This window comes from Acartia tonsa, chromosome 2 (assembly GCF_053477335.1).
Source record: "Acartia tonsa isolate MP-2025a chromosome 2, ASM5347733v1, whole genome shotgun sequence".
Taxonomy (NCBI): domain Eukaryota; kingdom Metazoa; phylum Arthropoda; class Copepoda; order Calanoida; family Acartiidae; genus Acartia; species Acartia tonsa.
This window is the reverse complement of record NC_137261.1, coordinates 59,085,851-59,110,114: the sequence shown is the minus strand read 5'-3', so window position 1 is coordinate 59,110,114 and position 24,264 is coordinate 59,085,851. Positions and strand designations below refer to the sequence as shown.

The 24,264-nt window shown below is 32.4% G+C and overlaps 1 protein-coding gene across 1 annotated transcript in view; it reads left to right on the top strand.

Annotated features, from left to right (window-relative positions):
• The first annotated feature begins 3,178 nt into the window (after positions 1-3,178).
• LOC145312253 (uncharacterized) overlaps positions 3,179-24,264 on the top strand; it is a 40,532-nt gene continuing 19,446 nt past the window's right edge. Inside the window, exons 1-4 of the mRNA XM_080151484.1 lie at positions 3,179-3,868; positions 4,802-4,855; positions 8,515-8,608; positions 9,154-9,280. Of these exons, the coding sequence (XP_080007610.1) occupies positions 3,660-3,868; positions 4,802-4,855; positions 8,515-8,608; positions 9,154-9,280 (484 nt within the window). The 5' untranslated portion in view covers positions 3,179-3,659. The remainder of the gene's footprint in view (positions 3,869-4,801; positions 4,856-8,514; positions 8,609-9,153; positions 9,281-24,264) is intronic.

Genomic DNA, 24,264 nt, shown 5'->3' with positions numbered 1-24,264 from the left:
TAAGTTATATTTTATACAGGCTAGCCCCATAGGGTTAAGTTATATTTTATACAGGCTAGCCCCATAGGGCTAAGTTAATTTGTTACAGGCTAGCCCCATAGGGTTAAGTTATATTTGTTACAGGCTAGTCCCATAGGGTTAAGTTATATTTGTTACAGGCTAGCCCCATAGGGTTAAGTTATATTTGTTACAGGCTAGCCCCATAGGGTTAAGGTATCTTTGTTACAGGTTAGCCACGCAGGATTAAGTTATATTTGACACAGGCTAGCCCCGCAGGTTTAAGTTAGTTTTGGTAAAGGCTAGTATTTGTATTTGTTATACGCTAGCCTTAGAGGGTTCAATTATATTTGTTACTGACTATCCCCGCAGGATTAAGTCATATTTGGTAAAGGCTAGCCCCGCCGGATGTTACACCAGATTTTTATATACTTAATAAAGTGATATTCGCAACTGGCTAAAATAAGGGTACCCATCTCCCCTTCAACTGGATGAACGAACAGATCAATAAATAAATTGTCTACAATTGTTCCCTGTTAAACTGCATATCGAAGAATTATGCACTTATTATTTAATTAAGCAGAATTTTTTCACGAATACCGATTCATAAGACAATTGGGTAAGAATCTAAATATTTTAACAGAATCTCGTAAACCTCATAAGCTTACTTTTGTATGACGATTTTTGCAACAATAAGGTACAGATTAAAAAAAGTGTTTTAACCCAATGAACGTTTATAGGGCCATTGTAACATGTTGATTTTTAAAAATTGTATATTCTATACGCAACTATTTTTAAAAGCGAAGCTTTTCTGTAATTAGGGTCGGTCCGTTCGTCCGTCCGTCCCTCCGTACGTCTGTACGTAACCGAAAGCTTTCTCCATTAATTCAGGCATGTTAGAATTGTCCTATCGATTTCAAACTTTGCATAATAATTCTCGTAGTAGTTGGGTACAATTTAGAAAGCTTGGCAACTCTAAAAACATTACCAGAATGTCCATACGTCCATTTTAAACTTTCTTAACAATTTTTTATGTGATATATTCATCTGATTGATCTGATTTTTGGAGTACTGATTCCTATTACAATAAGGTACAATATTATAAGCGAAGCATCTCTATAATCAAGCCCTAAAAATGTCAGTATGTCCTTTTACAGTATTACTTATTTAAGAAGTTTTGCAACAAATTTATGTATACTTTTGTCAAGACTTCCATATTTATATTTTGTATTTTCAGTCTTGACACTCTACAAGAGTGTCATACCATTTCAGAGCTTCGCTTTTATGGATGTTGTCATCCTTGTTAATTTTAGAACTATGATAATTATGAAACATATATTTTCTAATGATTTCTTAATAATTGCTTTAGATTAATTTATTAGGTTGTTACTATATCTATGAATTGGGATCTTATGGGATAAGACAATGGACGATAAATTGATGCACATCCCCAATGATTATACACAAAACTACTCCTATAAATTAAAACGGGTAGTTGCACAAAATGCATATAAACTTGATTTTAGTAAACTGCATATTTTTCCTATACAATAATGGTTTAAACTTCATTTAAACCATATATTTGAACGGATTAAAATTTTTTACTTTGTAGTTTTAAAAATATAAAGGCTTGAAAATCGTATTCTTGTGATATATGCAATTTATATAGCTTGTTAATTTTCACAAAAAAACAGCATGACGACCAATTAAGTGTCTAATTATTTGTTATTTATTGTAATACAAAATTATACATGTTTGATGGTATACTTGTAACTTATGCTTGAAATCCTTTTTCTGAAATGCACTTCATGCAAATATACCTTTGAAAATGAAATAATCTAAATCCTCATAATCGTGTCATTGGTTAGCGACTTTTCAACAGAGGTGGATTCTTTCAAAACAAAAATTAGGGTCGCGGCTTGCTTGTGAGACAAATGTTTTTTTTTTAAATTGCTCCAAAATCACATAAAAATTCTACAAAAAAATTAAACAAAATCTTATTGTAATAACCCTTTTGTGATCTTATTTAATTTTTGTAGATTTTGGTGCGATTTTGGAGGATTTTTCACAAAAATAATTTTGCCTCATCAGCGAGCAGCGACTCTAATTAAAAGCGAATCTTTTCTATAATTATTAAAAGCGAAGCTTTTCTATGATTAGGGTCGGTCCGTCCGTCCTTCCGTAACGGATAGCTTTTTTCGTTAATTTAGGCATGTTAGATTTGTCCTATCGATTTCAAACTTTGAATGGTCATTCCTGTAGTAGTTAGGTACGATTTAGAAAGCGTAGCAACTCTATAATCATTACCAAAATGTCCGTACGTCCATTTTAAACAAGTTGATTTTTTTACTTTTTTAACATCAAATTTTGATGTAATCTAATCATCCGATTGATCTTTTTTTTTGTATACTAATTCTTCGGACAACAAAATACAATATTATAAGCGAAGCAACTCTATAATTAAGTCCTAAAAATGTCAGTCCGCCATAAACATTATTGTGTATCAAGCATTTTTATACATTTATATTCTGATTATTCAGTTCTGACACTATACAAGTGTTAACGTCCGTTTGTCCTTCCGTTTCAGCGCTTCGCTTTTATGTTTGTTGTCCTCCTTGTATTTTTAAGAATCGGACATAAAATCTTACTACTTTTTGCATATGATTAGAATACAAAATAAGTTAGAATATTCGACGGAGGGGTTAGAAAAATAGCTTAAAACCAACTGAAGACTAAAATATAACAAGGGATCTACGTGAAGCTTCCTCAACAGCTTTCCTCGGTTATTAAATTATGATAAATTATAAGATTAAAACCAGTTTTGTTAGACCTCAGGGGACCAAGGATCCGGGCTAACAAAACATTAATTTTATGATTTTCATATTCATATTGTTGTCTGCAATTCGATGTTATACATGATTTTTAGTATGGCTGAAAACTGGTTTTAATCTACCGAATAATATTTTAATTGAAAATTAATATTTTTAAAACCACACGTCTCTACTTAGCTAAAGTATCCTTCTTACACAACACATATATGAGCGCCAGATTCTGACCAATAGTAGCAGAGAATACAACTTCACAGCGACCAATAGGAATCCTCCATTTTACCCTTGTTTAGGAATGGGGTTTTAGGAGGGAGAGGGAGGGGGAGCGTGGGTAGGGAGAAAAACAAAGTTGGTATTTATCTCTCTCTCTTTTAAACTCCTCTTTAATCTTTTTCTCTATCTCCAAACTCTCTCTAAAATTGGCTGTATGTGTGTTTTATTCGGGCGTATCACAGCCCACATCCGCTGGTGGCACTAGTAGACAAGTGAATGTTTAACCCCTCTAGCCTCTCTCTGCCTATGCTATACTATGCTGTGAAGCTTGAGATAATAATATCTGTCTATCTTTATAAAAACTACTCATTATGCCATTAGCTCAAGACATTCAACTTAGTCAAATTAGACCATGTGATTAATTAAATGTAGAAATATATACACATATATATAATTATGTTTAAATATATTTTTATGAATGGTTGATACATATTTTGTAATAATGTGATTTAAACACATATCATTAAGTGATTTTAAAAAGTGTTTAAGTGAGAGAAAAAAGAACTTTGAAGTGACAAGAAAGAAAATTTCATAACTTACGCAGCCGAAAATTAAATAAAAATGTCGGCCATGACGCCGTTATTTTCCGGCTATCCGTTCCAGGGCCAAGGCCGGGTTAATCAGTTGGGCGGTGTTTTTATAAACGGCCGGCCGCTGCCGAATCATATTAGATTGAAGATTATAGAGATGGCGGCGGCTGGAGTGCGGCCGTGTGTGATCAGCCGGCAGCTGCGTGTCAGCCATGGTTGTGTGTCGAAAATTCTAAATAGGTAGTTCATAAAAAACTTTTTATTTGAATTTTTGTTGCTTCTCATAATAGCAGTTGCAGAAAAAAACTAGAAAAGTAGTCGAAAACCACCCCTAGACTTAAATCTGAATATAAATAGCCTAAAACCATCACAAGACCTATATGAAGCTTACCTAACATTGAGATATTAAGCTACAGACAAAAAAACCTTACTACTTTCTATTATAGGATGAATCTCAAATATTATATTTTGGTATAAATACAAAATGCATTTTATTCAGTCTTTGCTTTTAATGTACTTTTTAACTTTATTTTGTTATTTTTTTCTTTTCTAAATGGATAATTTTTGGAAGGTTGACGAAACTCTTGAAAATTGCCTTTCCTTTAATTGTGGTCAAGTTCTTTACCATTACTTTATGGATATACAGATAGACAATACATCCTATTATTTTTTTTATAAAGAATCATTTTATATGTAATACGATATTACAGTGCAGAGTAAAGTTACTCTTTAGTTGGAATAAAAAGGTTTGATGTAAACGTATAGGTTGTTATAACTAACCATTGAACCGGTATAGTTCTCTTTTAAAGTGAAGCTCTTAAAAGGTCCTTAAAGTGAAGGTCCTAAAATGGTTTTAGGCTATTCTATTTTAATTAGTATTTATATTAAGTCTGGGTATGTTTTTAGGCTATTTTTTAAGCTTTTACATATCCTTTCCAAAACATAGTAACTAGATGTTATGGGCGCAACACTAGTCGTTATATAATTACGCGGATGTTGCACCAGATTTTCCTGTACTCAAATAAAGTTATACTCATAGCTGGCTAATATAATGATAGCCCCATCCACCTCTTTACCTCATCCCCTCCCCTCCTATTGGATGAACGAACTGACCAATAAATGAGGTCCATAAAATTAACCTGCAAATAAATGTATTGTGTATTACTTATTCAGGTATCAAGAAACGGGAAGTATACGGCCTGGAGTTATTGGAGGCAGCAAACCAAGGTACATAAATAGGGGTAAACACCCTTCCCCCTCCTCATCACTTAAAATATTTTTGGGGGTTTAAACATTTTGGAGGTTTTAATACTGCACAATTTTTTTTTCGGTGACTAAGCTTGTAGGCAAATTTGTATTAACTAAAAATAATACAAAAGTTTTCTCTAAACTTAGAGCTCATCTCTGTGAAATAAATCCTACATAAGCATTAAAAAAAATCGAAGAGTAACTACACCAATAACAAGGATGACAACATCCATAAAAGCGAAACTCTTAAACCAGACGATAAGACAAGCGTGATTTAAAATTTGTAGAACTTAATATTTACAAGTCTCAACAAAATTGTATGTAAATTTGTTTCAAAATTGCTTTAAAAAGTTTTAAAAGTTTAAAATTCCACATGATTTGCTTTCTTGTTATGATTATAGCGTACCTAACATTTACAGGAATTATCATTCAAAGTTTGTATTCGATAGAAAATTTCTAACGTGCCTAAATTGATAATAAAAAGCTATCCGTTACGTATTTACAAACTTACTTTAGTTATAAAAAAGCAATAAAGGTACTAAGAAAGAGAGGGAATGTCTGATTGAGCCAATAGGAGAATCGCATCGGTACATACATTTAATTTCATTGGTTTAAATTTTGTACACATCTTGTTACGAATGCATGTTTTTTTTTTCATTTCATACATAGTTAAAAGTCAGCTGTAAACAGTATATTTTCTTAGTAGAAAGCTTTGCGGAATCAGAATTAATTGCCCAAAAATTTCGTTTAAATTTGAAAGCTTCGAAACGAGGTGGATTCTTAAAAAAACAAGTTAGGCTGGCTACTCGCTGGTGAGGCAAAATTATTTTTGTGAAAAATCCTCCAAAATCGAATAAAAAAAATTACAAAAATTAAATAAAATATTAAAGGGTTATTAACATATGATTTTGTTTAATTTTTGTAGATTTTTAATGTGCTTTTGGATGATTTTTCACAAAAATAATTTTGCCTCACTATCGAGTAGCGAGTCTATATTTTTTTAAGAATCCACATCAGCTTGAGTCGAAAGTAAACAATACTTTTGTCTGCTAGAAATGTTCCTTCTTAGATTTGACGAAAAAGGGGTTCAGAATATGCTTCTATTCTTCTATTTCTATTAAAAAAGCTTTGCTTTTAAAAAATGATGGGAATATAAAATTCCTTTGTAATCATTAATTAAATTAGGTTAATAATAATTTGTAAAAATCACCATTAAGCAACAAAAATTGGTGGTAAATTTGGCGTGTAATAAGTTTAAGGTCAGAATTTGAGATGTGCTGAATTTTAATTTCCAAATGTGTACGCAGTTTCCGCGGTGTTTCCTCATCCTATCTCAATATACTAGCTAAAAAAGCTTCAAACTTCCAAACTTTTAAAATTTAAAATTTTTTTGGGGGAAGTTTTAAGCTTTTTTATCTAGTAGTAAATATTGAGATAGGATGAGGAAACACCGCGGAAACTGCGCAGACGTTTTTGGAAATTAAAATTCAGCACATCCAGAATTTGATAAATCCAAATAGGGAGGGGACATTGCGAATTAAATTAGTCTGGTCCCCAAAGTTGAGGACTTAAAACAAATCTTGATTGAGTACTACAAATCATCAGTGTCCTAACGTTTCCACCAATATAATTCATTATCATTAATTGGGGAGAACATCAATTTGAATTCCATTGTCCTATCTCTATAGATCCCTGAATATACATAATAGCTTTCTAACCTTTAAATAATTATAAGAACAAAGCACATTTGCATAGTTTTTAGTAGCAAAGCTACTCATTAATTAACTTTGTCTGTCCATCAGTCAGTCAGTCAGATTTGTTTATCATCATTGGGGATTTATTTCAATCAACCGAACATTGTCTTATCCCTTAAGATCCCTGCATACAATAAAGTTTATACTGTCCTAGTGTCAATGGACTAAAGTGTGTATATACATAGGCAAAGATCACATAGTTCGATTCTGATATTCTATATCATTAAATATCTGTCTTAATATCTATTATTATCTCCAAAACTACATATACTATGATTCCCAGCGCAATTAAATATAATATGTTGACATTATATTTACAAGGTATTATAGACAGAATCTTTACTGTGATTTTAAAATTTGATTAACTTGAAAATCTGCAAAAATGCTGGAGGCTTGAAGATCAACCTTCATTAAGACCACAGGATTAGATTTAAATTTATACCCCGACAATAAAATATTAAATAACACTGGTTTTCATACAAATCAACGATAAATTGATGTAAACCCCCAATTACGGAAAATAAAATTACCCCATTCTGTAGATGAGATTTATTAGTGAAAATTTTTAGATTTCTTTGTACCAACCCCTCAAGTCCCCAAAGTTTTTAAGTTAACAGATGATTGGATGTGTTTACAAACTTATGGGGCTAGTATTATTACAGTCCAATGTCCCCTCCCTCCGTAGTATAACTGCAAATATTCTTTCATTGTACTTTCTTTGATTCCTTAGAATTATGGCATTTTTCAGGGATCTAAAGGGATAAGACAAATTAATGTACATCCCAAATGATTGAACACAAAATTACCCCTGCTGTAGATTGAAATTAGTGGTTGAAACGCTTGGACACTCAACTACATGAACCAACCAGTAAAAAGTCAATAAAAGTCCCCAAAGAAAACACTTTATAAAACTTTGGGGACTAGTGTACTAAACAGCTCAATGTCCCCTCCCTCCCTGGGTATTTTTAGACCTAAATTTCCTTGCTCTCGTATTTCTTTCAAAAAAAGCTTTAGGCATATTTATCCCCCAATTAATTATAATCAAATTGTTAATGGCTTTTATTAACTTAAAATCTGCTATGGTTTTAAAAAGGAGTTATTCATTTAAAACAACCATTAAATATTTAAATTCTAGCGTCTTATTTGTACAAGACAATGGACGATTAATTGATATACATCATCAATTTTGATAGTTGAAATTATCCCTTCTGTAGATTATTGGTGAAAAATTTTGGACACTGATATTTCGACTACCAAATCAGGATAAAATAGTACCCAAGGTTTTTAAGCTAATGAGTGAGAGAATATAGTGTATGTAAGAGTATATAATTATACAGCCTAGTGTCCACTCCCTCCCTGAGTATGAAACTATTTTTGTAATGCCCGTCCAAAACGCTTTTTCGCCAAATTCGATCATTGCTATTGAGATATTGCTTCATTATGAGAACACCAACAACATTTTCTACATAGTTTCGCACCTAAGAAAATTAATGATTTTTCTGTATTTTATATTATTAATATATCTAATGCGATATGATTGCTATTGAGATATTGTTTCATTATGAGAACACCAATAACATTTTCTACATAGTTTCGCACCTCAGAAAATTAATGATTTTTCTGTATTCTATATTATTAATATATCTATCTATCTATCTATCTATCTATCTATCTATCTATCTATCTATCTATCTATCTATCTATCTATCTATCTATCTATCTATCTATCTATCTATCTATCTATCTATCTATCTATCTATCTATCTATCTATCTATCTATCTATCTATCTATCTATCTATCTATCTATCTATCTATCTATCTATCTATCTATCTATCTATCTATCTATCTATCTATCTATCTATCTATCTATCTATCTATCTAGAGTAGCTACACCAGAGATAGAGAACAAGATAGAAGAGTATAAGAAAGAGAATCCAGGAATCTTTAGCTGGGAAATTAGAGAAAGATTGATAAAGGTGAGTTTTGAGATAATGAGGCAAGTGTCAAAGGCCAGGTTAGGTTAGGTTATATTGGGTAGACCTCTCAGCGGACAGATGTGGAAGGGTGGGGTGGGGTGGGGGTAGACAATGCCCTATAGACACTTTAAGGGTAAGAACCAAGTGAAATTTTTTTCCTAACGTTTCTTTTAAAATCGTATCTTTTCTTCAATAAGGATTGTTCTGTACGTCTAATTAGAATCGTCTTATTGATTTTAAACTTTGCATGATGATAACAGTTAGGTACGATTTATAAATCGCATTACCTCTATACTCATTAACAGAAAGTCCATAGGTTCATTTCAAGCATGTTGATTTTTATTGTTTTTGATAACAATATGAAACATCTCTTTTATCTGATTTTTTGGTATTGATTTCTGGGACAACAAGGCACAATGTTATGTGCAATGCATATTATAATAAGTTCTAAAAATGTAATTAAAACACGATTTGCACAAATCAGATTCTCATTGGGACAAATTACTATGAAACGAGTAAATAATTGCTTAACCATTTTTATATAGGATGGGTTATGTAACAAAGAGACAGCCCCAAGTGTGTCGAGTATCTCGCGAGTCCTGCGGGGGGGAGGCCACACCCTCGAGGGGGAGTTGGATGGTCGACCCTCCCACTCTATTGATGGCATTTTAGGTAATTTTAATAGTTATAGTATAGCTACGTGTTGCGTTTAATATACGTTGCATAAGAACTGGATCTCAGCCAGACTGAATAATCATGTATCGTATCGTATTATATCCAGTTTTTTATGAATATAAAACTGTAATACTTAATTTGGATCATGTTACTTGTCGATGCAGCGCTTATCACATGTTACTTGACGATGCAGCAAACTCATACATGTTACTTGTAAGTGCAGCAATATCCCCTCTCCATTCCCTATAGAGATACTAATATGATTATAAATAGAAACAATTAAGATTAATTCGTTAGCTCAACATTTGTTAGTAATGGTTTTGAATATATGCAAAAACATTATTAGATAATTAAACATGATATTGAATAGCAATCTGGTTGCACAAATTGTAAAATGCATTATCATTATAGTGATCCCTCCACATGTATTCATCCAAATAACTTTGTAAGAAGGTTCTGTGACAACCTCTCATTGCTTCAAGATGAAGGAAGTTGTTTGGGGTTTTGAAGTTCTTTAGAAATGACTAAAAAGCTTATTTTCAATAAAAATATAACTAACATTGTCTGCCCATCTCCTTTTTTTTATCTCCCTTTATCATGTTACTTGTAGATGCAGCTCTTATAAACATGTTACTTGTAAGTGCAGCGCTGCATCGACAAGTAACATGATCCCTTAATTTTAATTGTAAATTTTTATATCCGCGGTAAGCTTTTTATAATACGATGCGATAAATAACTATTAAAGTATTACTAACGGATGCGCCCCTAGCATTTACAGAAGGATTATAGGAAATACTAGAAAATAATATAAAACCACCTGAAGACTTAAATCTAAAAATAAATTAGCTTTAAACCATCCCGGGATTAATCATCTATATCTATAGTACTATACAATACATAATTTAACTGAGAACCGGTTCTAATCCAGGGAATAATCGGTAAGCGTTTAGTGAAACATTTTTTTATCCTATTTTTACTATAGCATCTCTAAGACTACATAGAATAATTATGGTTATGGCTGACATAATATCGACTTTTTTAAAAATAATTCATTCACATTAATAGTATATTGTATTACTTAAAAGTAGTCGTTACTGATATATTATCGACATATAATAATCTTTTTTTGTTTATCATATAAGATATTTTACGTTCAAAAGATTAGGTAAATTGAAGTTAATATTTTATAGTTGATTGAATATTTTTTTTGATGGAAAAAATAAATTTAGTCATGGTGCAAAATCAGAGTTTATGTCAAAAAAAAATAATCAATGCATTTTTAGCAACGGAGCTACTCTATAATTAGGGATGTTTTAGTTGTTCGAACGTCCATATGTCAAACTATTTTAAACAGAATTTTTAAAAATAAATTATTAAAATAAAATGGTCTAAAACCAACTAAGATGTTGGTTTAGTGTTTAGCGATCTAAATGGACAAACAAAAAATCTTACTTCTTTATTTAAGACTAAATACTACTGGATACGCACCTAGGGGGTCTAGGGGCACTTGCTGGGGGGGGGGGGGGGTCTAGAGAGGAATTCTCTTGGGAGGGTGGTGGTACTCTTCCTCAAAATATTTAGAAACCTTTCAAGAACATATGAGAAGCTACATTGTAAAGGAGAACCATATCGGTTTAGCAGTTAGTGAGATCTTTCGGTACACACAGACAGAGATCCTGTTCCTTTAAAATACAGATAATAATAGTTGTATGGAAAAATTAAAGTTACTTATGTTGTGTTTCAAGAAATTTAAATTGTTTATACTACGTTTACTATGTAATAGTTATTCTTGTTTTTTATTCTGATTAAATTGAGAACAAAAGGATGAATAATGCAAAAAATCTACTTAAAAAAACCTAAAATAATGGATGTAGAATATTCGTGGATATCAAGACAGGGGAAAAATTGTCGTAAAATTTAGTTTGCTATCCCCCTGTAGTTTATTGGTCAGTTCGTTTATCCAATAGGAGGTGAGAGGAGGGTATAGTGTAAAGGGGAGAGGATGGGGTAGATCTATATTTTAGCCAGCTACAAGTTTCACTTTATTAGAGTACGTGATAATCCTGGTGTTAGATCCAAGTAATAATAAATTTATTAACTAAAAATATCTATATTATCTAAAGTGATCATGACTAAGACAATGAACTATAAATTTATATACACCTCCAATGATGATGATAATTATTTGTTGCATCGCATTATAGACATCGTTCAGCAGATATTAAAATGAAAAAAAATAAGGTTAAAACCAGTTTTGTGAGCCCCGAGGGGCCGAAGCCAGCCGAAAAAATATATCTCAAAATATCACGAGTAGATTTACTCGTTGACGGTCAGACAGACAGCGTGAGCTATACAGAGGCTGCACTGTCCAGGGATCTTAAGGGATAAGACAGTGGACGATAAATTGATATACATCTACGAAAATCACCCCTTATATGTATTTAAGTTATTGGTTGAAAAGTTAGAACACCACTAGTCTAAAACAAACCAATCTCACCTTAACAAAAGTACCCAAAGTTGTTAAGCCATCTAATAAGAAAGTGTGATTATAAAACTTTGGGTACTGGTGTAATATACAGTCCAATGTCGCCTCCCTCCCTGATAAATATTATTGGAATGGATGGTGATTAGCCCCCTCCAGTGGAAGCATTAACCCTTTAATTGAATCAACACAACCTTACACACACCTTAAATACTATGGCAAAAAACAGTCCTAAATTGGAAGCTTAAAAATAAGTTTAAAAATTTAAATTCAAGTTATTAATGCAATATAAACCAAAATGGGTTAGAGATAGATAGAAAAAAGGATGACAATATCCATAAAAGCGAAGCTCTGAAAGCAAACGCTAGAACAAACGAAGATAAACACTTGTAGAGTGTCTAAATCTGTACAAACAGAATATTAATTCAATTGTAAAAACATGATTCTGTTTAAGGACATACCTACATTTTTAGGAATTTGCTTTGCTTAAATCTTATTCTTTGTTTACCAAGGAATCTTTGTTCCAAAAATTATTTGAATTGGATAATCATATCATCCAAAATTTTTTATCGTATTTTTTTTTAAAAATCGGTATGTTTTTCATAGACTTACGGACTTCCTAGTATGAATTATTTCGGCGCTTTCTAAATTGCCAAAACTGTTACAGGAATTATCATCCAAAGTTTAAAATCAATTGGACATTTCTAACATGCTTCAATTATAGGAATGAGCTGAAGACGCCACTTTGAAATTTCCATTATTTGTTGACTGTGTTTCTGAGTTTCCACCTACGTGGGTAGTGAAGTGCTTGATTTATGCCTGTATCACATTGTAAGCTAAGCATTTATTAAACTTTTTAAGGTACAAGGGCGTGCAAAGTATTCTTTCTTGGGGGGGGGGGGGTGGAGGTAGTGTGACTGATTTATGCCTGTATCACATTGTAAGCTAAGCATTTATTAAACTTTTTAAGTCACAAGGGCGTGCATAGTATTCTTTCTTTGGGGGGGGGGGGGGGGTAGTGAAGAGCTTGATTTATGCCTGTATCACATTGTAAGCTAAGCATTTATTAAACTTTTTAAGTCACAAGGGCGTGCATAGTATTCCTTCTTTGGGAGGGGGGAGGGGGTAGTGTGCTTGATTTATGCCTGTATCACATTGTAAGCTAAGCATTTATTAAACTTTTTAAGTCACAAGGGCGTGCATAGTATTCTTTCCTTGGTTGGGTCATACAGGACACTCGGTTTAAATTTTTTGTTCCTCTTTTACTTATTTTGCCTGAAAATTTTAACTTTCTTGGGTTATTTTTCTTCAATTTAAATCACACAACAATAAATATAGTTACTCCATTTTGTACCAGCGACTACGTCCCTAGAGGCCCTTAGGGGCCCTTAGAAATATTTTTTTTGTGTTTTTCTTGTCTAGGGGCAAATTCTCTTGGGGTAGTGTTAATGTCCCTCAAAATGTTCCAGCACATATGAGAAGCTACACTGTAAAGGAGAATCATATCGGTTCAGCGGTTATCGAGATCCTTCGGTACAAACAGACACACATAGATCCTGTTACTTTTCTATAAGGATGATGCTGCCATTGTTAGAAAGTGGCGAATTTGATATTTGTCAGGGAAGGGATATTAGACTGTAAATTGAGTTGTTCCCAAAGTTTTATAAACACGTTATCTTATTCTTTGACTTACAAACTTTGGGGACTCTTGTTAAATCTTAATTGGTGTGTTTAAACTGGCAGCGTCCATAATTTTCCAAAATAATTTTAATAAACATTAGGAGAATTTTGTTTATCAAAATTCGGGGTCATCAATTTCTCGTCAATTGTCTTATCCCCTGATATCCCTGATCTTTGGTAAGTGTGAACTATGGTGGCCAGTTGCAGGGAAGGAAGGTTTGTTTGACTTTTTTTTATTACACTAGTCCCCAAAGTTAATTTAACAACCTTTGGGACTTTTGAATTTTGATTGTTTGGTTCAGTGCCCAAATGTTTCAACTACTAATTGTAATCTACAATTGGGTAATTTTGGGTTTCATCATTGGGAATGTACATAAATTTCTCGTCCATTGTCTTATCCCTTTATATCCCTGAAATTTAGTAAGTGTGAACTATGGTGGCCAGTTGACATCAATGAAGATTAATGAGAAGTAAAGTTTGCCTAAATCATCCAGTTTGGGAGAGAAAGCTATTCTGATGTTAATTTTAGGAAGAAAATATATGGATCTGAAGGGATTAAACAAAAAACGATAATCTGATTAAACACATAGATAGATTAAAATTATTTGTTGAAAAGTTTAGACACTTCTTGTTTGTATACCCCATAGTATCTAAGCGGGTCTGTATTCAGAAAGTGGCTAGAAAAATAGCTTAAAACCATACAATTACATGAATCTTTAAATAAAATTGCCTTAAAACCATCCCAGGACCTATGTAAAGCCTCCCTAATTCTAAAAATCATAAGGTACAGACAAAAAACCTCACTACTTTTTATAATACTAGCGGCTACGCCCCTAGAGGCCTCTAGGGGCATTTAAGGTAGGAGGGGGGAAAGTCGATCTCATCCCATTTAAATTTTTTTTTTTTTTGGGGGGGAGGGGGTGAAGACACTTTCCCCAAAAATAGTTTAAAACCTTCCGAGGACCTATAATAGCATCACTGTTAAGGAGAACAATATCGGTTCAGTAGTTAGCGAGATCCTTTCGGACAGACAAAAAAACGCTTACTACTTTATATAATAATAAGATTAATTAATTATATTGGAAAATGATTTCAACACCAATTGAAATAATTTTAGCTTCATCATTCTATTAAAAATATATCTAACTTTTTTCAAATAAGTAGAGTATCTATCTATCTACATAATGGATAAAGTAGCCGACAAAAGCAATATTTAAGTTCAAATGTGTGTGTGTGTGTTTGTGTGTGTGTGTGTGTGTGTGTGTGTGTGTGTGTGTGTGTGTGTGTGTGTGTGTGAGTGTGTGTGTGAGTGTGTGTGTGTGTGTTTATGTGTGTGTGTGTGTGTGTTTGCGTGTGTGTATAAAGGTGATTAATTATTATTAGGCCAAATATGCTATCCACATAATAAAGTAACAGGATGTTTGTGCTTCTGTTTGTACCGAAGGATCTCGCTAACCGCTTTACAGGGTAGCTTATAGGTCCTGGGATGGTTTATAATGTAGCTGCATACATGTTTTTGTGTCTTGTAAGATCTCATAAACTTTTCGTAGAAATCTTACTTTTCTTGGGCAGGTTTTAAGCTCTTTTACTGATGAAGGGAGGAAGATAGGTGATCTTGCCCTGAACGTTCTCTAATTAATTGGCTCAAAAACTTTGATGACTTTTATAAAATCATGGGGTTGTACATCTTCAGTATCCAAATTATTTCACCATTATTTTGTTTTTCTTCATTGGGAGTGATTAATGTCAATTCATCGTTCATTGTCTTATCCCTTAGGCACCCTGTTAATTCCGATGCACTGCTATATATAATGATTTACTCAGGGGTGGAGAGGATAAGGATTGTTTTACCTTCAGTATGTCTTTGAAACCGCTGGAATAGAACGGGTTTTTAGCCATACTAAAAAATCATGTATAACATCGTATTACTGACAATTTTCCACGAATATTAAATAAAGATCATAAATTTTTAATTTTAATACTCAACCTAATGAACCAACCAAAAGAAATTTTATAAAATTTTCCAAAGTTGTGAAGCCAACGAATAAAAAACGCTATTTGGGGACTAGTGTAATAAATAGTTCAATGTCCCCTATCTCCCTGGTTATATATGTAATGATTTAAGATAATTTGTACTAATACATAATATTTCTTCCTATTTTATCCAAGTTGGGTGGCCTCAATCATTTTATATATACCTGGTGTTCATACTATACAGTCTTTTCTAATAGCGTTGTTACTTTATAGCTTTATTTGGAAGCTACTATATATCTAAACTAGCGGCTACGCCCCTAGAAGCCTCTAGGGGCACTTGGGAAAAGTTTATTTTTGGAAAAGTCAACCTCATCCCGTTTTAAATTTGAGTTTCGAAAGAGTAAAAAAATATTTTTTTTTTTGGGGGGGGGGAAAGGGGGTGAAGACACCTTCCCCAAAAATAGTTTAAAACCTTCCCAAGACCTAAAAGAAGCCTTAACGTAAAGGAGAACAATATCGGTTCAGTGGTTAGCGAGATCCTTTGGGACAGACAGACATCGTTCTACTTTGTATTCAAAAAAAATCTTTATTAATTAAGATATAGTTTAAAATATTTTTGTTTTCTACTTTTGCAGTTTTGAAGGAAACATCCAAAAATTTTCCCCCGCGATGAAATTATTTGTAAGGGTGTGAAGGGGGGAGGGTTAACTTTCGATATTGGAATTTATATACATTATACACATCTATATTTCATTATTTCCTAGGAGCAAGGCTACTTTTGAATTAGGGTATATTGTGTCCGTACGTTGTTATGTATGTACAGTCATTTTAGATAAAGTGTCTAAAGGACATTTTTGTCATAAAATTCATACCTGTCTAAATTTATTTTCAAGGTTTTTATTTGTCAAATAGTTTTAGGATCTAATGCAATCTCGCAGTCACATAAATGCGCGAAAAAGACTTTTTACGCGTTTTTTCTTTAGCGAAGCTATTAATGTGCATTACTAGATCTTGGTTATTTTTTAACCTTCCTGCTTTTTTTCATGCTTATTATTACTTTTATCATAGTAATTTAAGAATATAAATTTAAGAATATTGTTGTTTTTTTTGCAGTGCAAATGGACATACTTGTCCTTATTGAAAATTTATTAGGCGATGATGATCAGCATTTATTTTGTTTTATTTCACTAATTGGTAAAATATGAACTATTAGTTTTTAATTAAAATTTTTAAAGTTTTCTAGGGCCACTTTAGAATTTTATTTTAATGTATAGTTTTTAAAAGTGAAGCTTTTCTTTGATTACGGTCGGTACGTCGGTGACTCTTAATGTAAGCATGTTAGAATTGTCTATCGATTTCAAATCTAATCCATCAATCTATTTGTATGTCCATCTGTCTATCTATCTAATTAGTCCACATATTTATATTTGTATGTCTATCTATCTATCTAATTAGTTCATATATTTGTATGTCTATCTGTCTATCTATCTATCTAATTAGTCCATATATTTGTGTGTCTATCTGTCTATCTATCTATCTAATAAGTCCATATATTTGTATGTCTATCTGTCTATCTATCTATCTAATTAGTCCATATATTAGTATGTCCATCAGTCTATCTATCTATCTAATTAGTCCATATATTTGTATGTCCATCTGTCTATCTATCTAATTAGTCCACATATTTGTTTGTCTATCTGTCTATATATCTATCTAATAAGTCCATAAGTTTGTATGTCCATCTGTCTATCTATCTATTTATTTAGTCCATCTATTTGTATGCTCATCTGTCTATCTATCTATCTAATTAGTCCATATATTTGTATGTCCATCTGTCTATCTATCTATCTAATAAGTGCCCATTTCAGAAGGTGGCCCCCACTCCCACCATTGGCCCTACGATTCCCCCTCACACGAAGGTATTTACTTATAGAAGCGACAGACAGACGGACAGACGTACAGATAAAAGTTATAGAGCTTGCTACGCTATTTTTTTTTGGAATTATTTTTAGAGACTTTAACGATCAACAAAAAGGCATCGTTTTGATTATAATACTAAAAATATTTGTTTTATCTTTAAAAAGATCTTCATATAAAGTTTGAAATCGATTTGACGATTCTAATGCACCTTAATGCTGTTTATCATTTTTATTTTAATATTCGTAGAAAATTGTCTGTAATACAATGCTATGCTTGATTTTTCAGTACAGCGAGGAACCGGTTCCAATCCAACTGATATTATTTATTAATCGGGTTAGAAGCCATAATTGAATAACCATTCTATCCCTAAAATATTTGTCAATAAAGACCTAACTGAGAATCGGTCGATAAATTTATCGACCATTGTACTATCCCTTACAATCTTATTATTTATCCAAATTTTGATACTTTGGGACAACTTAATTTTACACCTACAAGGGAGGAACCAAATAATATGATGTTATAACTAGATATACAAAGGGATAAGACAATGGACGATAAATTGATGTATATACCCCTGCAAAATAAACAAAACTTCCCTTTCTATAGATTAGAATAAGTGGCTTAAAAGATTGGACACTACTTTTTTAAAAAGTACCTAAGGATTTTGAATCAAATTCGACGTTATAAAACTTTGGGTACCAGTTCTTATTGTCCCCTCTCTCCTTGGGGATGTTAGATTTTCTTTGTTTTGGGATAGCAGCAACAAATGATTATCTGAGAAACATGGCAGATCTTATATTTATTTATTTCAATATCCACGGAAAGCTGTCTATAATACGATGTGTTAAAAGTTATAAAAAAAACATTGAACAAAATGTTAAATAGTTGTCAATTACGAGAACTAATACAGTCGACACTGGCCATTGAATCTTAAGTCAACACAATTCTTCCTATTTTAACATGGTATTTAATTCAGGGATCTAAAGGGATAAGACAATAGCCGACAAATGTACATGTAAATGATGTACATCCGCAATAATGGTTTTCTAAATTGTCCCTTCTGACGATTACAGTAAGATAAGATAAGATAAGATAAGATTTATTTTCCTCAAAGGTACAACATGTTTTATTAAATATATATCATATATTAAAGTTACTATGCTTTGATTGGTTTGTTTCTTCTGGTTTGTTATGTTTGGTACAAGTTTGGAAACAAATTACATAATAACTATTATTAAGTACCTAGCATGGAATTGGCCGAACTTCGTCTCCACCTAGTTGCCAAGCCAGTTCAAATATGATAAATATAATATTTTACAAGAAAAAATTCCATGCAACATTGTACCAGATAGTTGGCATAACCCTTTAAGGGTTGTGGAGCCACTGGTGTACTTTGACGCTTGCCAAGCCGATACAATGTTATATGTGCAAATAATCTTAACAATAATAATGGTTGGTACAGTATCTTGCTGTGTATTTCAGACATCCTCCTACTATCAGTTGCAACTCCTCCAAGCATAAATTCGGAACAATTAAGGAACCAAAACCTTCGTGAGAAGTTGCTATTCCCGTTGTGATCCCTTATCAACTCTGTCCAGACTGGTTCCTTTATAACAAATTATTTTCATTATAGAGTGGAGTTTTGCCCGTGTCTAAGGACACCTCCACCCTAATAATTACAGGGCAACGGTAAATATCGCGACATTGCTGGTCCAAACCAATAATCCATAATAAGAATATTGAAATAAAATATTAAAGTAAAACGGTGATGGTGACAGAAAATATACTTAGATAATGTGTCTATAGATAAAACAGTACCTGTAGCGTATTTAGGTACCTAGGTGAACAAGGAGTAAAGAATGGTTTCGATTCCTACGGAATCTGAGTTTCATTTCTTGGGAAGGGATATAAAAATCCTCTTGTGTACAAAATAAAAGTAAGAGGTTAAAACGTTTGAACACTCAATTTAATGAACCAACCAATCAAAATTCAATAAAAGTTCTACAGTTTTAAGCTAAACAATAAGAAAACTTATTTGTTGGCTCAAAATTTTGGAATTGGATACTTTTATTGAATTTTGATTGGTTGGTGCCAAACTGGTAGGGTTCAGACTTCATCCAATAATTTTTATATAGAGAAGGGGTAATTTTATTTATCATCATTGGGTATGTATATCAATTTATCGTCCATTGGGTTATCCCTGATTATTATTATAGATATGTTATGAAAATGTCAAAAATTTCAAAGCTTTGTTGGAATCCTTCTAGCTTCGGGGATGGACATATAGAATAGACAGACAGACATACAGACAGATAGATAGATAGATGGATAGCCAGGAGGCAGATTCTAGCCACAGTTGTGTCTCTGCCTGGGGGGAAAACTTGTAACATCTTAACACACTTCATCATTAATGGGAGACTAGTTTTCTTAGTTTTATTGTGCCAAGGACGTAAAAGCTTTTTATTTTGGGAGATAAATCTTAATTCCCCCCTCCCCCTTGGACGTTCTTTCATCATACATAGGATATAACTCAATGAGAGGGGAGGAAGGGGGGAGATAAAAGCTCGAACGATCCAAAGACTTAAAAATGAAACAGACTTCAACCATATTGAAGCTTTCCTATAATGGAGAACTCAATTGATTCAGTGGTTAGTAAAATGCCAAATGATAAACAAACCTTAAAATAGGTAAAAAGAACAGTAGATTGTAATTCAGTAAAAATATACGAGAGTTTGTAGAGACTCATTCAGACAATCAGACGGACGGACATATATTCATAAGTCTTTGTTGTATTGCAGCTTCGCTTCTGTAGCTACTTTAAAGGACCAGAAAATCTTTTTCTGAAATCTTAACTGACAAAGCCCAAAGTATGAGAATCTCCTTTTAAAATCCTAACACAATAATATGTCAAATATGTTACATTTCATTCATTTATTAAAAATAAAATTCTTCAAACTTCAAATATTTTTGTTTTCGTTATTTTAAACAAAAAACTTAATAAAGTTCATTAATTATAAAAATCTAGAAATTTTATAGAAATCTATAAGACTTAATGATTATAATCTTATAGTAAAATACAAGTATAGCATCGTATTACAGACAATTTTCCACGTACTCTAAAATAACAGATCCATAGTATAGATATATATACAGATAGCTACCTTCCTTACATCTTCAATGACCTTTACCGTCTGCTACCAAATTGTTTTCTGCTACTTGGCTGTGTTAATACACACCACACCATTGGTTGATATTCAATGACCCAATTGATACTTCCAGACAAAGGACGTACAATCAAAGGGTTGGTTGTCTGCAAGATTTTTTTGTCTTAAGATTAAGATCTCATAGAGTCATAAACTATAACTGAACCGATTGTGTTCTCTAATTTAGATAAGTTTTCATAATGTGATGGTTTTAGGCTATTGTATTTTTAGATTTAAGTCTTGAGTTAGTTTTAAGCTATTTTTCTAGCCCTTTGAAATACAAACCCCCCAGATACAAGGACCGCAGCCGCTTGTAAAGTTGTAAAAAAGGATTGATGTTTTTCAGAAAAAATATTTGTAAAAAAAACTAAATTTCTTCAATGAAAAACTTTAATCATTTAATATTGCAACCTTAATAAATACTCCTGGGGCGAATGCACCCCCCATCAATTAAATCTGGGTTGTAGGTATTTGGAGCGGGGGGTGTGTGGGCTAATTATTTTTGCTTGGGGCGCGAATATTTGCTGCCCTCTTCCTGCCAACCTGGCCCTACAATCCCACGGATTTTTCAATATCCATAACAAACTATAAAAACCTTTTTCAATATTTCTTCGGAACCGATTGATATCCGCTGGGTTAGAACCGGTTCTCAGCCATACTGAAAAATCATGTGTTCCACCGTATTACAGACAATTTTCCACTAAACTGGTTTTAATCATATAATTTTTCATTATAATATCCGCGGAAAGTTGTCTATATAATAACTATTCTATCCCAAGGATATTTGTCAATAAACAGAGGATTAGTCTTTTAATTGTCTGAAATTCCTTATTGCACACCTGTTTAAGGGTAAAGACATTCCTCCCCTTGTATTTCTTCTACATTACCTGTTTCTGTACCAGGATTTAAATTTGAAAAACTATACCTTAGGAACCTATTAGTCAAAATTCAAAAAAGTACCCAAAGTTTTTAAGCCATCAAATAAGATAAAGTTGTTGTAAACTTTGGGTTCCAGTGTAATTCATAATCCAATGTCCCCGCCCTCCCACTAAAGAATTTTTAATGTATATCCGCTGTTTAATTAGAACACCTTTTTGACTGGTTTTGAGTTAATTTGTACGTATGCATGAAGGTAAATGTCAAATATTTTATAATTAACAAGAAATACCCCCAGGCTAGGGGTGATGGGGCCATTACAAGCACGCGAAATTCTATAAAAAAAGGTTATTAATATTTTATGTAACCCAATCTTCAATATAATGGAATTATTATTACTTGGATCTTAAATCAGTTTATTATGTACTCTAATAAAGTGAAACTTGTAGCTGGCTTAGATAACGATTTTCCCATACAAATTTTTTTAAGCCCCTATCAACAATGAAAGTATAAATGTATGATACTTTCTTGCCCAAGTGTTGAAGGCCCTTTTTGTCTGCTAGCAAATTACTTTCTGTTCTTTTGTAAAGACTGCTTATATTAAAGACCCAATACAAAATCTGGTATTCGCCAATTTACTCCATCGGGTAGACGAAAGTACGTATTTATTTTAGCTTCGCTATCCTATTTCATAAAGTAGTAAGGTTTTTTTTGGTCTAAAGCGAAAGATGTCAAAAATAAAGGTCCGATATTTTTAACTTTGCAGGAAAGCCTTATAAATGTCTTGGTGTAGTTTTAGGCTATTTTCCCTACCTCCCCTATAGGCTGGGGGCGAAGCAACTGGTTTGTAAATAAACTCTTAATATAGATAAATGACCTATATATTATTATTATATTATATGTATTGTATATCCTTTCATCAAATCAATACAACATATTCGCTTCAATAATTCTCAATTCAGTAATAAAGGAACAAAAACGGATGTAGAATATACGTGGATATTATGACATGGGAAAAATCACTGTTTGGTCAGTTCATTCCTCCAGTTGGAGGGGAGATGATGGGAGTAATGGGGTGGGTATCATTATTTCATGCAGCTACAAGTTTCACTTTATTAGAGTACATGATAATCTGATGTAAGATCCAAGTAAATTTAAGTCAATTAAAAGGAATTTTTTTTATGTCTGCTATTTGACTTGTAATATCAAACTTACTTTTTTACCATAGAAAGATATATTGATAATGAAAATATGACATGTTTAAATTTTTACTTAATTTTATTATTCCTTAATCCGCAAGATTTCCCGAATTAACCCCATCGTGTGCCGAATTAATGAAAGGATGTAAACCGGAAACCTTTAATAATACTTCTATTATATATTTCTATTCAATATATAGCTCTTTTATAGGTATTACATATGTATAGGTAATCAGGGATTTAAAGGGATAAGACAATGTCCAATAAATTGTAGTACATCCCCGATGATGATGCACAAAATTACCCCTTCTGTAGATTAAAAGCAGTGGTTGAAACATTTAAACACTCAACTTAATAAACCAATCAATAATAATTCTGTAAAAAATTCTTAAGCCAACAAATAAAGCATAAAACTTTGGCTACTAGTGTAATAAACAGCCTAATGTCCCCTCGCTCCATGATATGTAACTTTATAAACGTTATTTTAAAATAGAAAATTCTTTTAAAAAGCAATTAAAGCAAAGAACTTATTTAAGTATTTGTCAATTTTTCATAAATTAGTGGCGTTCACAGGGTCTGTACAACTAATTTATTAATTAGTAGTTTTCAACAAACACATTTTAACTTTACAAATTTATAGGTGTTGTAATAAGATTCTGATTAAGAATAGGAAATTACAAGAATTATTTGGGCTCTTTTTAGGTATGGTCACCCCAAAGTATGATAAATAATAGTTTTTTTAATTCTCGCATCGTATATTATTAACAAATTTTCGTAGAAAAAATGGATGTGATATGATGCTAGACATAAAATTTCCCTATATACTAAAAAATTACTGAAATATAAAAACACCTGAAAAAAATCCTTTTTTTCATTTCTTTGAGAATTGATGATTATTTTTTCAAAAGATTAGGAAACATTTAACTTTTAAATAGTAGAATTACATAAACTTCACAAATACTCAATACTTTATTCCCATCTACCACAGGAATCTAAAGGGATAAGACAATCGCCAATAAAGTAATTCACAGAGTTATCTCTTCTGTAGATTAGAATTAGAGGTTGAAACGTTCGTACACTTATCTCAATGAAACAACCAATCAAAATTCAATAAAAAAGTCCCTAAAGTTGTTAAGCTAGCGTATAAGAAAACGTTAAAATAAAACTTTGGGGACTAGTGTAATAAACAGCCAAATGTTGCATGTAACCAATTGAGTTCTTTATTTCAATGACACCAACAGTTTAATGACCACGTTCTCATATTTGTTGACTCATAATTTTTTATTTAATTTATATTGGTTGGTTAAAAAAAGAAGTGTCCAAACTTTTCAATCAATAATTTTAACATACACGGAAGGGGTACTTGGGATGTTTCCAAGCCATTTTCTGCTCTCTACCCCTCCAAACACAAAGCCCCTAAATGCTAGCGGTGAAGCCACTCGTTAAAAAAAGTAGGGTTGGGCCGGATATCCGGCCATTTTCGATATCCGGCCGGTTACCGGATATTGAAACTATCCAGATACCGGATATTGAAACTATCCGGATACCGGATATTGAAACTATCCGGATACCGGATATTGAAACTATCCGGATACCGGATATTAAAACTATCCGGTATCCGGCCAAAAAAGTATCCGGCTTAAC